The sequence below is a fragment of the Tachypleus tridentatus genome, chromosome 10 (assembly GCF_004210375.1).
Source record: "Tachypleus tridentatus isolate NWPU-2018 chromosome 10, ASM421037v1, whole genome shotgun sequence".
Taxonomy (NCBI): Eukaryota; Metazoa; Arthropoda; class Merostomata; order Xiphosura; family Limulidae; genus Tachypleus; species Tachypleus tridentatus.
In genome coordinates, this window is record NC_134834.1 from 165,253,176 (window position 1) to 165,269,106 (window position 15,931).

The 15,931-nt window shown below is 33.4% G+C and overlaps 1 protein-coding gene and 1 long non-coding RNA gene across 4 annotated transcripts in view; one reads left to right on the forward strand and one right to left on the reverse strand.

The window, feature by feature from the left end:
* Positions 1-1,975: 1,975 nt before the first annotated feature.
* Positions 1,976-12,530, forward strand: LOC143230849 (uncharacterized). 2 transcript variants are annotated; one of them, XR_013016648.1, is made up of 3 exons: positions 1,976-2,136; positions 2,701-2,926; positions 11,995-12,530. It is a non-coding gene; the product is annotated as an uncharacterized LOC143230849 (long non-coding RNA). The 2 variants fall into 2 exon arrangements; XR_013016647.1 differs by having other exon boundaries at positions 2,008-2,141; positions 11,995-12,334.
* The window catches only part of LOC143230847 (GTPase-activating Rap/Ran-GAP domain-like protein 3), a 390,350-nt gene continuing 382,365 nt past the window's right edge, over positions 7,947-15,931 (reverse strand). For both annotated transcript variants that reach the window (XM_076465094.1, XM_076465093.1), the window contains 4 exons: positions 12,522-12,640; positions 11,613-11,727; positions 10,070-10,254; positions 7,947-8,897 (listed from right to left, as the gene is read on the reverse strand). In XM_076465094.1, coding sequence (XP_076321209.1) covers positions 8,679-8,897; positions 10,070-10,254; positions 11,613-11,727; positions 12,522-12,640 — 638 coding nt within the window. In that variant the 3' untranslated portion in view covers positions 7,947-8,678. The remainder of the gene's footprint in view (positions 8,898-10,069; positions 10,255-11,612; positions 11,728-12,521; positions 12,641-15,931) is intronic.

The following is a 15,931-nucleotide window of genomic DNA, read 5'->3' on the forward strand; positions in this document are numbered from 1 at the left end:
ACTAGCACATAAATATAACCTTAACACCTAGATTCATATTCACCCTAAGAATAAAATTTAAACACATAATAAGAAAATTATATTATGAACTCACCCCACCAGGAAAGATTTAGAAAATGTAATGTGACAATTGTCTAACTTTTTATGCATGTAAAATGGGATGCAACTCAAGATTAGGCTAAAAAGGACACCAGAAACCCCCTCCATAAGTCCATGAGCATAAAAGTAAAAACAAACAGTTTTTCTGAACAGAACATCACAGTACTAAAACATGACACTAACAGAAGCAAAACTCAGAGAAACTTTATTAATAAAATCAAACTCCCACAAACTCCTAGGCTGTGCAAATACTTTACATAAAATATTCCATAGTTTTTTATATTTATCTTTGTTTTGTTTATTTATACATAAAATATTCCATAGTTTTTTTATATTTATCTTTGTTTTGTTTATTTATACATAAATAATCTAAAATTCACGAGGATTCATATTTATATATGAATAACTACAACCAATTCTAGAATTTAAATACATTGTTACATTTTGAATGCTAATTTAAATACTAGAACATTCTTTACTGTAAGAACTTGTGTACTTGATAATTGCAGCACCAGTGGTTGAAACATTCTAAAATCTATCCTTACTGTAAATTGTAATTAAATGTACTTTGTTAGTAAGTAAATTCAAAACAAAAGTTTCAGATCAATTTAATGTTTATTAGCATTTCTATTTATAATACTTCTAGTTTGTGGTTCACAAACTGTTTCAGTTGGTAGATAACATCCCATGGTTTTATATACATAAAATTATTCAAAAAGTTTTAATAATGAACCAAAAAATGTGTGTATATATATGTTCTATCCATAGAAAAAATTATTTTTCTACAGTTTTATTAAAAATAAAAGTTAGGATTTAAATTCTAAATTATTTTGGCATGAGACTGAAACAATTATTTTGGCTTTCTTATTGAAAATGTTAGAATTCATCTGGGAAATAAATGAATTAATTTTTATTTGTTTGTAAGCTAGAAATTTTTGTTGAAATCTTATAGAAGACGTAATGATTTTATAACATTTTAATTTTTGAGACATTTATTTTTGTTATTATAAACAATAAATGTAACATGTGTAGGTCAAAACTTAACATTCTTCTATATAAAATTACTCACGAATAATTTATAAATGTTGTGTATTTGTTTATAAATCTTAAGTTTTTGAAGTGACTATTTTAGAAATGTTAATATATTTTCAGAAGCTCTTCCAAAAAAATAAAAAGTTTCTTAATAATTATTGCTGTAACTTTGTACTGTGATATGTTCATGTGTTACCTGCTGTTAAATTTGAACTTGCTAGTTTTTAAACTTGGCTAGAGTGCTGCTACATTTCACTCTATAAATTATTTTGAAAAGCATTGTTTTTTTTTTACTTAACTTTCATGCTTAATTTGGTTTACCATTTTTTATTGGATAAATCTTTTATTTTGCTTCATAATGACGAGAAACCCATTTGGAGTAAAAATGTATTTTAAAGACGGCTGACACGGATATTAAAATGTTTTTATTATTTAAAATTATTATTGTTATTTTCACGATGGGTAATAAGCAACTGATGCGAAAAGAAGCAGCTACAGTCTTTGGAATTTTGAGATTTGATAAAAAATTGTGCACACGAAAAAAACACGGGCAATGTCCGTATAAGTGGACAAGTAGCTTTCTAGGATATAACTACTTTTATACATCTATGTTCGTGAAAATATGCATAAAATAATTGCAGTCAAGACTTTAAATCAAGTGATAAGATTATTTGTATGCGAAAACGTTAGCTTCTAATAAACATAACTATGCAAAAATTAATTCAGTTTCTAGATCTGAGTTAAAACATTTATTGTTTTTTTCTCTTTTGCGATTATGTAGGGTGCGCTGATGGTAAGTACCTAAAATTCTCCAAAGATTTGTTTGGTTTAGAAATTTTGACTTAGGTTTCGTTTCGTGATAGCGGAAGCGCTGCTGTTGGACGTGCAGAAGTTGTGATAAACATTAAACGCACTTTTCTTGTTGTTTAATAGCAGATTACTCTGTTTCTAGCAAATAATAATGACTGAAAGATTAGATCTTGCAAAGTGACCTGGAAATAAAAAGTAAGGTATATAACTTTTTTCAAACCTTCAGTTATTTCATCATGTATCAGTCTTGTGAAACTTACGTGAAAAATGAAATTATATATCACCGAAATATGGAATTTAACTTGAAATCAGTGTTTAAGATATTTTATATTATTAAATTTAATTTTTTCTGTCCCCTTCATGTAGAAATTTTAGCTTTTAATTTACGAATTTCTAAATATTTACCGTTACTTGTTCTTATAGTATTTTTTATTGAAATATTCTATAAAAAATTCTTACTTTTGTTTGCTATGATTTATGTATGCATATATATATATATATATGTATGTATGTGTGTGTGTGTGTGTGTACATGTATGTTTATATATAGATATATATATATTAGAAGTTAATATATGAAGTAATCGAGTTAAAACATGAGTCAATGTTACTATGCAAGATTGCTATTTATTTCACGGAATGGGGTTTTAGTTTGTTTATCGGCAGTGTTTTTAAACGTTTACAAAGTAATGTTAATATTTCGTATAAGGTGTACTAAATAGAATGGTAAACTTGTTAACGTGCTCTTAATGTGAAACAGCGGTTTGTGACTAGATGCCATGGAAACGTGATTCGCACTTTGAGCCATGGATGCGTGATAGGAGTGCCGGTGAAATCCAAGTATTCGATCAGACGGAAGTTGACGGTATGTGCCGATTAGATGCCTCTACTGTAAAGTTTGAAAGTAGAGACAGCTATGTGCAAATGACCTTTGAGCAGTGTGTGAAAGTTTGAAATAGACAAACAAGCAGGTGGTGGAAAATGAGGTTAGTGAAGAACTTGGTTATTGACTAACTAATGATTACTTTTATATGGTAAAAATGATGGAGAAGTGCCAGATACACTTAATGTTTTAATGATGTAGTAACCTGCCCTTTATCCTAACTTAAATTATCAGAAAAACAGATTATTCTCTGAAAAAAAAAAGAAAAAGATAGAACCTTGTATGTAATGTCTCGTACAAAAAAGCAAAAACTTTGCAGTATACACGAGAATTAGTACAACTGACCTGTTCATGGGTTTATCGACTTATATAAAATAGAAACACAATTCCATTATTCTTGTAATGTCATTTTATTGTTCTTATATTTCAAGAGTAAATTTAAAAGTGCTGTCTGTCGAAATCCAAATATACGGTATATATTCGAAATTACCATACTCAGTGATGTCGAGAAACCCACTTGTTGAGAAATTTATATGCAAAAACGGCTCGTTTGGGTTGAGAAAATATTTTACATAGAAGAGCGAACAACGTTTCGACCTTCATAAACAATATGAAGTATTGTTTTATTTTGTCTTCATCAACTTCATCAACATCAATAAGTTTCCTCCACAAACCGTAGAAAACATTATACGCACACACCTAGTAAAGTAAATACAGCTCACGAATAAAAAAAACACGAAACCATATACTGCTGTATACCATATATTCCTGACATCGGCAAACAAATAACCAACATTTGGCAAAAACTAGTAACAAAATATGACATTCCAGTTAATACCAAATTTATTCAAAAACCCGGCACAAAACTGAGGTCTATACTATGTAAAAACTACACTGACAAACACCACACCAACATTATTTATAAAATACAATGTGATAACTGCCACGACTTCTATATTGGAGAAACAAGTAGAAAAATGGAAACCAGATTCAAAGAACATAAAAAGTCACCTTCACACGTTTTCGAACACTGCAAGTCAAATAAACACAACATAATAAACACAATGCCCTTAGAAAACACACAAATACTAAATAAAGAAACAAACATAAACAAACGCAAAATCAAAGAAGCCTTACTTATACAACAACTTAAACCCAAAATAAACCAATATAAAGGAACGCCTTTATACCTATATTAATATAATAAAACAAATAAAATTATATATTCAAACATCTAATACCGCCCTCTACATTTCGACACACAGTTACACAACCCCTTTCAAACATGTGGTCAGCTTCCGGTCAGTTACCTCTTTCTTTGTGAACCTGACGATGACCGAAGAAGGTCGAAACGTTGTTCGCTCTTCTATGTAAAATATTTTCTCAACCCAAACGAGCCGTTTTTGCATACGAAATTACCATACGTTTCGAATGCAAACGACACAATTCTCCACATACGAGATGCACAGGGGTTCCGTTTCGTAATTTAATATTCAACGGTTTCTCGAAAGAAGTCAAAAACAGAGGGTCAAACAAACATATTTTATATACACTGTGCTAGACAACTTCCCATTCCTTGGATTGACCAATGTGTTTCAGGTAAACATCACAAATGGAATCAAAAGTTTTGTAACGCTTCATAGTTGAAGTACTGAATTATTTATAAAAGCTATTCTTATGAAAACAAACTCACCAAAATATGACAAATCGCTACCAAACGACGAATGACTAGTTTAATGTGTCATTTAGTAAATAATTAGGGGAAAAGAAAGTCAAAGCAACTTTGCCATTGACTTTATTCTCACAGCAGAGTTTATATTTATCAATAGCTGCGATTTCAAAGTCAATTGAAACTATTAGAGCCAATAGGGCAAATAATATTCGATATTATATGAACAGGAACTCAAAATTCGGTAAAAAATTGTTGTGTTTTCTTTGTACGAACGAAAGTAAATATACTTTTTAATTTCCCGAATAAACTGAAACTCGACAAACGTGGCATCTATTACAAAAAACACTAGGTTAGAGTAATATACAGGTTAGTCGTCCTTAACTCAACAAGGACTAGAGGGAAAGTAGCTAGTCATCACCACCCACCGCCAACACTTGAGCTACTCTTTTACCAACGAATAATGGAATTATCCGTTACATTATAACGCTCCCATGGCTTAAAGAGGGGAGCATATTTGTTGTGACGGGTATTCGAATCGCGACTCTCAGATTTCTAGTGGAGCGCTCTAACCACCTGACAAACATATCAAGTAATACATACGCCTCAGATTTCTAGTGGAGCGCTCTAACCACCTGACAAACATATCAAGTAATACATACGCCTCAGATTTCTAGTGGAGCGCCCTAACCACCTGACAAACATATCAAGTAATACATACGCCTTTCACAGGAGGTTCTAGAAGAGTGGTCTGCATGTTGCTTGTAATTTCTATGATCCCGTTTATTTTCATTAGACTCCATGAAGACATTGAAGTTCTATAAAGGATATGTCTCCAAGTCTCTTTAATTCATCATGAAGTCCCATACCTTCAAAGGCTTGGCATGGTAGTTAGGGTATTCGACTCGGAATTTACGGATTGCATATTCGAACCGCATCATCGAATTCACTCTTTCAATTTTGGAAGCGTTACAATGTGACAGTAAAGAGTATCCCAAGAACTGAGAGTGGGTGGTGGTGACAAGCTAGCTGCCTTCCCTATGGTCTGTCACCCCTAAATTAGACACGGATAGTTATCTAGTAGTTTGCACGTAATTAAACAAACCAATCAAAACCTTCACCCAGAAACTAATCAGATACGTTATATTCATAGAGAATACACTCAATATTTAGAGAGGTCGACGCCTATCTACAAGTGAACACAAAAGACACACTGGCTCTTTTAACAAAGTTTTGTGTCCTAGAGCGCCTGCGCAAGGTTTATAAATACAACATTAACGGATAACTTTTCTTCAAACTTTTCGCAGAAATACGTTCGTAGATTGAATTCACTAACTTTTCATGCAAATCATAGAACAATGATTCTTCAAAAAGATAGTATAGATTTGAGAAGCTAATGAAAATACTTATTATTGTTTTGGAGGTAGTGTATTAGAGGAATTTAAACACAAAACGACATTTAGAGCCTTCGAGCATTTTCATCTCAATATTTCTCAGAAAACCAATATATTAAGGTAGTAGTTTGCACGACGTTTTATCATTTATAACCACAGTACTGCTTGGTAAGTTAACGTACTTACAAGTTAAAATCCTCTTGTGTAGCTTTACGATAAAAAAAACAACAAACATATACACTCCTTCACAAAGCAATTACAATTATTACCAAAAAGGACAAATTATCTGATAATGACTTATTAACTTATAAATCGTATAATTTTCACAGAAGAACGGAGTGTCATACTTCATTTCCATTTATACTAAACTAACAATGTACGCACTTTTAAAAACTTTTTTAGCATTATTCTTTCTACGCTATTAGTATTTTCTCTCAAACCCTGTTATCATGATAGTTCTTAATGATAACATTAATTTGAGAATATTTCTTTCTTTTCTAAATATGTGTATTTACTCTAAACAGTAAACGTAATTCTAGATTACTTATCCAGTTCAGAGATGCCAACTATTTCAAATGACTGAGCGTAATGATTGTAGACTGAGCCCGTACAGATATCGTACAACTACTGGATACAGTTTTGAGTCATCCATGTCTGTGGATCGATATGTGGCTAAACTGTAAACACTGTTAGTAAGTATGCTTGAAATCATTTTGTGATCTTCACAACCAAACATTTGTACAATGGCTGTAGTTTTGGTTCTAGCACAGCCATATTTTTTCACTATATCAGAGTCTGGGAACATTTTTCTGAATAGAAGTCCTGCACGATCGGCTACAGCTAGGGGTAAATTATGAGCAATGACGAATTGCGTGAACATCACTCTGCATTTATGATTTCATATTCTGAATTCTTACTCATAAATGTCGTTATCTTCATCGTTTTTGTCTTCACCTTAGTCTTTTATTGGTGAGATGCCGATTTTGTATGTCTGGAACAATAGTTTATCTCGCCATGCGCCACAGAAAAATCGATGTGACAAACTGTACAAAACGCATGACTGTCATTGACTTTTGATGCAATGACCGGATATTTTGCACTATACTCTTTCCTAAATTTTTGATTCACAGTTTTAGTCCTTTTAGATTTGCCAGAAACAAGACAATCTGGTGAACGAAACCTTTTTTTTTTCCACTTGTGAACGATCGCATTGATGTTCTATGCCGCTTAGAAAACGAGAAATACCCATCTATGCGAACGCTGATTGGCTGACAAGCACTGATGACGTAACTATGGATTCCCCACGTACCCAGTATGGAGAAGCACCGCACTCAAACTATTGGTAGACGTCGGAGATACAAATATTTTTTATTATTTCAAGCAGAAACATGATTATCGCAAGTAGCCATTTGGACTATGTCTTTTATTTATTATCAAAATTTATTTGTATCTCACTAGAAATTTTCTTTTCACCTCTTTCAAGCTCTGGGGGAACAGTTTATTACTTTATTGTATAGGCCTATATAATATATAATAATTTGGGAGTTGCAACAAGTCGTAATATTTGTCTGAGCGTATAATCGTAATGTATACACCAAAATCGTAATGATTACGCTCAAATCGTAATAGTTGGCATCTCTGCCACTTTAATGGATATTTATAAGTAGGTGAAACGAAATAGTGAAAATAAGCACAATTAATATTTGATAACACTAACGAGTTTATAGATCGAGCTTCAGAAACAACGTATACGGATGTAACTTACGAATTTGGAACATAACGCATACAAATTTGTCAGTTGATTTAGATCCCCTGGTATCAGAAATTACACAGCACTCAACATTGTATTTAAAGAAAATTAACAATTTCAGGAATTAACATTTAGCACTTAAACCTACGTCTGGGTCATTTACTGCAAGACACAATTTATTTCCAAAGGCACGTTGTGTTGAAAACATTTGGACTTCCTAGGTGGCGCTTTTTGTATAAAATCCATTACATTATGATTTTTAGCTGATTTCCATTAAAAACTTAAATGTTTGAATGTCCAGCTTCTTACCTTTTTTTTTTCATTATGCTGAGTTTCTTGTTTATTGCAACATTAATTACATGCAGCGCCATGTTATTACAATTATTTCAGTTAATGATTACGTCGGAGTTAAATTAACTTAAAGCGCTTGGAAACAACCGTACGTCACAGAAGATATGAACAACGCGACCTACTAGGGTTAGCGACAAAGAAAACTTTATTTAAATATGTTTTAAAGAAACTAAACGGATTATTTGCAATTTTAATTGATTAAACTGAGATTGAATTTGACAATTTATCCGTTGCTTTTCCCTTCAAACAATGAAGTTTCATTTCATAATAAACAAAAAGGTTTTATAAAGCATACAATATTTTCATATGCATTAAAGCTTTCACCTCGGCAGCAGACGATATGCATTTTTGTTCTCGTTCTCTTAAGCCTTTTTAAATTCGATTTTCTTCCTTATAGTTTGGCAACAATAATTATAATTTAGAAGAAAATAAACAAAATATGTTTAGTACAGTTTTCTTAAGTACACACAAGATCAAATAACAGTTATTCTTAGAAATGTGGCATAGAAACCGTGTGTGGTAATTTTCAGAGGCTTTAGAAATTTTCTTCTTGCTTTTTTCTATCTTTTGCATGTAATAGATGCACAAAAATCTTAACAAGGTTATTACACACCAAATAGCAAAACGTCTGAAATAACTATACATCTGTATGCAAGTTGTCATAATAAAAACTGCTAGCTATACGACTGAATCAGGAATCGTCCTTGGCATCCGTGAACACCTGGGGACTAGGTAAGGGCGTATAACATTCACTTTTGCTAATACCGGAGCCTGAACTGGCTGGATAAATATAATCTTTAATCATTTTACGGTTAGATGACCCTTGGTTGTGAGAAATAATAGGAAAAGGTGGTACTGGGGATGAGGTTGCACTCCTACTGGGTCGAGGATCTGCTCGCAAGTGATTATTCTGGATATAAAAAATAAAGATGATAATAGATGACAACAAATATATAAAAAATTAATATTTGTAATATTTCGTTGACAAATAAAACATATTATATTAATTATGAATTATGACGTATCATGATATGTAAGTTGTCCATGTTACATTCGTATATATATTTCCCCAGTTTTGTAACAGTTGCGGTAACATATTCCTTTCTGCTATTTTGAAATTACTTATATATAGATTCCTCCAGTTGACGCCATGGTTACTTGATCAGCTCCGGATGTAAGAAAAAATAACTTTCTCTAATTGCTGGTTCGCCAGTTCTCGTGAATGATATTAGAGTTAATTCGAACGAAATAATAACATAAATAAATTAATAATTGTTGTTAAAAGCGAAGTAAATAAATATTGCTGTGTTATTAAATCACTTGCTTAATCTAGTTCACACCATAACAGTTTTTAACTGATGATGACATATCCTTCCTAGATATAGGAAGGATATGTGATCATCTCATATCATCCTAGTATGTCTGTCGTATCCTAACTGGCTGATGTCGTACTGGGTGAAAAGCTCAGTCGGCACTGGATATTGCATATAAAATATACTTGACATATTATCACATATTCTACTTCTTTGCTCTCATTAATATGTTTGCAGGATTAAATTGTTTATAATAATTATTCGATTTTTAGAAAATTATTACTAGATGGCACCGTGCTGTTGCTTGAAGCCCTGCTATAGTACATGAAGTGTCGCAATCATTATATTTTTAAAAAATTAAACCAAGATATTTGGCATTAACAACCATTTATAAAGATATATTTACACATAACGTTATTAACATGAGAAAGCTAAAGATCGAATAGGACAGAACGTATGTCGTATTTGCATGATGATATTACATTTAGGAGCATTGGTCAGAAGCTTCCGAATCAGTTCTTTTCATTCTTTCATTCGAAGCACGTGGTGAATAAAAGATGACATATCCTTCCTATACATAGGAAAGATATGTCATCATATCATATCGTCCTACTATGTCTGTCGTATCCTAGCCGACTGATGATCCCAAGTATTGGGTGAAAAGATCAATCGGCGCTTGATATTGATGCCGCTTTGATGTAATACACTCGTGTTGTGCACGTGCTGTTTTTATTAACGGTATAGGTTCATGGCAAGTTTATAATCCTACCTGAGATTCTGGCAACAAGAAATTTCCCTTATATTCTGAGGGGTTGAGCAGTGGCTGAGGGGAGGGGATGCACGGTGTAGGCGCTCGTCTTTCGCAGGGCGATGAATTTCCAGTCAGTAAGCCAAACGGCATCCGGTAAATCCGTAAGGGTTTGCTGTAGTCCACGAAACCCGAGCTGTTGACAGCTGAGAGTAAAAGAGTTAAGGTAGATAATACCGTTAATAAGTCTTAAGACAGTACACCTGTTGTTTCGATATTATTTGTGAAAATCCCACTAAGCTTTGGAAATACTGTTTTAACTTAGTTTCAAAACGTACATTATAATGAAGAGATTTACTACAATTCAAGCATGCGAAGATACTCTGGTTGAATGCAAACTTCAACAATGATGAATATATTAATTGATTTCTCAAGATTATCGTCAATTTATAACCCATAAGAAACACGCTAGTCATCAAAAGTCGTGGAAAATTATTAATCTAAAACTGAATAAGTTTTAACTAAAACGTATGCAACAAAAAATTAAGATAAGTGCTTGTTCTGTTTGTATTAAATAATTATCCAGTCAGTTTATTGTACAGAGGGTTGAGTACGTTATAATAAAAAGATTTTGAATATGCAAATATACAAGTTACGTTACAATTACAACCGATATAAAGTCGCAGCGAAACGTTCTAAGCAGTAAGCAGTAACCGACTACAAATTGGAACAGTAAACACAGCTTAGAAATTACGTAAATTGGCCAGTGTACCTTGTTCACACCATGCATTTATTCTTAGATGTTTTCTCTCTAAATATTTTTACTTTTAAGCACAGAGACCGAATACGCTACAGTACGATTTTAGTTTCACCCTGATCTGAATATATTGTTATTTTTCGTCTGTGAATACTGTTACATAATATTCCTTAAAGCAATCAATTTTGGGTGGCATCACTTTCTACAAAAAACTCTAAACAATGTCAAAATATAGTTATGATGCATTCCGTTCCACCGTAACTTTTTATGGGCTGTGATTTTCATGTGACTTATCGAATTTTTTTTCTTTTTTTACAAACTGTCTTAGCAGAAAGAATTCAACTCTGTTTACACGTGTACACACTTACACAAATCTTAAAGCAACCTTTCACTTACGTGCACGCTCCTTTGACCCCAGTTATTAAGGACAATGTAACTGCTTACTCATGCACACACACGAAGACGCACGTGCGCACAAAGGAACACAAATAAATTAATAAACAATTGCTATCTCTATACATCTTATCTATCAAGGGCTTAATACGTAACATAAAATCATACACATGCAACAATGCATTACATATACTAGATGTTGGATATACATTTTTAGTTAGAAGAAGCTTTTGAATGAAGATAGGATTAACACAACATTAACAGAAACGTTTCTACACGGTAAGATTAAATATGCAAAGTGAAGATTCAATAGTGACTAAATATCCTGATTTAGAAGGATATCGTATGGTGTACTTAAAAGGACAAAACATTTAAAATCCAGAGAGGAAAGGAATAAAAGAAACAAACACTCACAATGGGGAGACAGAGGTGGAGATATACTGAGATCTCGGTCCATCCTGTCGACTTTTACCCTCTCTTGTCGAATCTGAAAGAATTCTGGAGCTGTGCTAGCAAAAAAGATGTCGCTCTAAAAAAAAACAACACAAAACAACCGGAAAATAATTCATTCAAAAGTTATCTGAAAGTGATAAACTGAAAAAAAAGAAACAAAGTGAGAAGGGGTAGAGTTGGATGATTCGTAATTGTATATTCTAATTATTTATGAAACAAAAGTGGAATTTCAAAAATATATAAATGGCGTTTATATACAGGGTGGTCCGTAAGTACCCATCCATATGTTATTATGTTATATTCAATTACGCATGTATTATAAATTTGTTTCTTTTTTTTTCAGAGAAATATGGCCGATGTAAGCCCATTTACACTTAAAGAGCGTATTGTGACAAGTACGTGGGTACATGAGCGCAAGAATACTGGTAACAGCACACAGATATACTGGATACATGAGATATATGGATGGGTAGGGACTTACGGGCCACCCTGTAGATTAGGGAAAAAATGTTCACGATTTTTTTTTTACGATAAAAATATGTTTTCTAAAAATTTTAAAACGAATAATTTTGTTTACACGAAGAATATGATTATTAAAAAAACGTATTTTATATATATGTGTTCAATATTTAATGTAGTTGTGAACAATATTTGGTACGTTTTTATAGCCCGGACAAATCTTTGGTCTGTAAGTTAAACTAAACTGTGTTGTTTTTCGGCCAATGTATCTACTAAAGCAAGAATAACTGTGATTCACACAACTATCAGAAGGGTCATGTTTAAAATATAAAAGTTCATAACACACAAATTATAATAGGTTCTCGGTATTCAGATTTAGACATTGAAACCAAGATGTCCTAGAAATCTTACTTTCGAGGTAATGGCGGTCAGTTTTGGCATCGCCATGTTGTGAATAAGGTTTCCGTTGATAATAAGTCGAATCTCGATGGTATCTGTAGTGAAGGCCATAACATATGGAAAGGCACACACTATAAAAACAAAAACACGCTCTTAGTGAGGGCCAAAAGACTAATAGGTGTCGTAGTGAAGACCATACCAGAGGAAAAAGCACATTCTACGAAAACAAAAATAACGCATGACGAGGAAAAATGTCCTCATGTGAATATCAAATATACGAAAAAGCAAACACACACCAAACAAAAGAAAGAGAAAAAAAAGAATTATGTTCATAATGAGTAGCTAATCACACACACTAGAAATATTATAAAAATGAACGACGATGTATAGTACTTTAGCACTAAAAACAGGCTTAAGAAATAAAGTACTCGTTATTATAAAGTATCCAGAAATTCAATGTACAAACTAACCTCCACAAGAGAGTGCTCGCACTATTTTATCGCGCAATGTTTTCTTGGTTAGCTTTTTCTTAGTAATACGTAATTTAAAATAAACACTGTACATCTTGTACAACCTAGTGTACGTTATTATATTTTTTTGTGCCTGAGATATGGCCCGGCATGGCCAGGTGGGTTAAGGCGTTCGACTCCTAATCTGAGGGGCGCGGGTTTGAATCCCCGTCCCACCAAACATGCTCACCCCTTCAGCCATGGTGGCGTTACAATGTTACGGTCAATCCCGCTATTCGTTGGTAGAAGAGCAGCCCAAGAGATGGCGGTGGGTAGTGATGACTAGCAGCCGTCTCTCTAGTCTTACACTGCTAAAGTAGGACGGCTAGCGCAGATAGTCCTCGTGTAATGGATCATCTATAGTGTACATAATAAATTATTTGGATTTTTTATTAATCTACGTACACAGATATATATGTTATATATATAACATGTGATTTCTTATTCGTTTGTACCATATCATCTTAATAATAAATACAAGATGATTGGTTTTGTTATATGTATTAAATTTGCACGCAAATACAGTTAAATAAACACAGTATAGAGTTCGGCTGTTCCTTGTACCTTACAATAATTATTAAACATTCGAAGCCTATAGTTTGTGTTACGCGATTGGATAATGTAAATTTACAAAAATAGCAATTTACCAACTTTGGAATGGTATATCAACTGTTTAAATTACTACGTGAAGTTGTTGTTCCCGGTAAGGGATATTTAGGTCTTGTATACCTGGGTCGGGTCAGGTTTAAAAGATGTCTTTTTTTTTTTTCTTCACTTGATTAATATGTTCAGTATTTATTTAATTAATACAGGAGGGCTAGCGTTTAACTAATGCACGCATTAACTGCCATTTACACGTATGTAATTATATTAACATTGCTGTGTTAAATACACTTGCACTCTATTGGATTGTGTTACAAGTCAACACTACACTAAGTGTTGTTCCCCGCTAGTACAACGGTAAGTCGACGGATTTATTACGTTAAAATCAGGAGTTTACTATAAGAAAACACGCACCCACACTAGCTGTTCTACTTACATTAATATATATATATATATAAAACCCGTTTTTAATGCTTTCAGATTAAAATAAATATATTGATGATCTCGTATGTCTAGTTTCAGGTGGCCTGAATTTAATTTTATGTCTAATGTTTACTTAGGACTATTTTCATCATGTATGTAGAATCGCCAAGTTTACATTGTAGATCATTCTTTCGTCAATTTTTCGCGAAATAATTTAGTACACTACGTAGGAGTCCATCAGTTAGCGTTTTTGTATAAATATCTGGGTACTCTGTATGCTGTTAATACGTGAAATATATTGCAGTTTGATATGTTTTAAATCTCGCTCAAAGCTACACGAGGGCTATTTGCACTAACTGTCCCTAACTGTGCAGTGAATGACCAGAGGGAAAGCAGCTCGTCATCACCATCCAACGCCAACTCTTGGGCCACTCTTTTACCAATGAATAGAGGGATTTACCTCACTTTATAACATCCACACGGCTGAAAAAACAAGCATGTTTGGTGTGAAGGGGTTATTAGAACCCGCGATCCTCGGATTACGAGTCGAGTGCCTTAACCAACTGGCCAAGCCGGGCCCCATAAAAAGGTAATTTATAACATCCACACGGCTGAAAAAGCAAGCATGTTGGGTCCTGTTAGGTCTCATAGTGAGATTCGAGCGCTCTAGCCACCTGGCTATGGCGCACCAACATATGAAACTCATATAGTCATTTGTTATAAAGATAAGTTCCAGCTTGCTGTTAAGCTACACAATGGACTATTTGCGCTACGCTCACCCCGGATATCGAAACATTTGTATTATTTTTTTTAACATTACAAGCCTGGAGACCTGCCACTGTGGGGTGGGCAGGAGCGTATAAAAGATTGTCTGGTGATTTCAAAATCACTTCAGTTGGTCACACATGTTACAAAAAAAGATTAATATGAGTTTTTACCATCACTGCAATCAACATACCTACAGACTAATCTAAGTTGAATCATTAGAATAATGTTAATGGAAAAATATATATATATATATAAACCCACTGGTATCAACATTAGTCTGTTCGAACCACGGGTTCTTCTTAACTTTAGTAACAACTGTAAAACACACTTCGGAGAGTAACTGATATTTAATAACATCAAAATATTCTTCGTAGTAATTATTCGTACTCGTTGTATTTATTCAGGGCATACAGGGTTGAGTACAAATAATTATTACGAAGAATATACCCTTAATAAATTCAACGAGTACAAAGAACTGATCAGTTTGATTCTGAACTGAACACAAATCAAACGTATCCAACACGGAGAAACGTTTGGACATCTTTTAGATTTAGCATTCTTTTATTGTTATTGTTTCGCGATAAATACGATAATACTGTAAGTCAAAATTTTTTTTTTTAAAATTGAGGATTTATCAAACACGAGTGTATATCATGGCAGTCTCATTTTCATGATTATTGTGAATAATTAACTGTTATTTTAAAAAATAATTGTGACTTTGAGTATTTATACAAGTGCCGTAAGCAAATGAACGATACTGATATTTACGATTATTTTAGGATGACGCTGAACTCGCATCATGCCTCAGAATGGCTCGTGGACCCTACGCACGTGATTTTTATGCTCACTGTATGACCATTTCGCCAAGCGTGTAAAGGAATTCGACTCGTAATCCGAGGGTCGCGGGTTCGAATCTTAATCGCACTAAACATGCTTGTCCTTTCAGTCGTTGGGGGCGTTATAATGTGACGGTCAATCCCGCTATTCGTTGGTAAAAGAGTAGCCCAAGATTTGGCGGTGGGTGGTGATGACTAGCTGCCTTCCCTCTAGTCTTACACTGCTAAATTATGGGCGGCTAGCGCAGATAGCCCTTGAGTAGCTTTGCGCGAAATTAAAAAA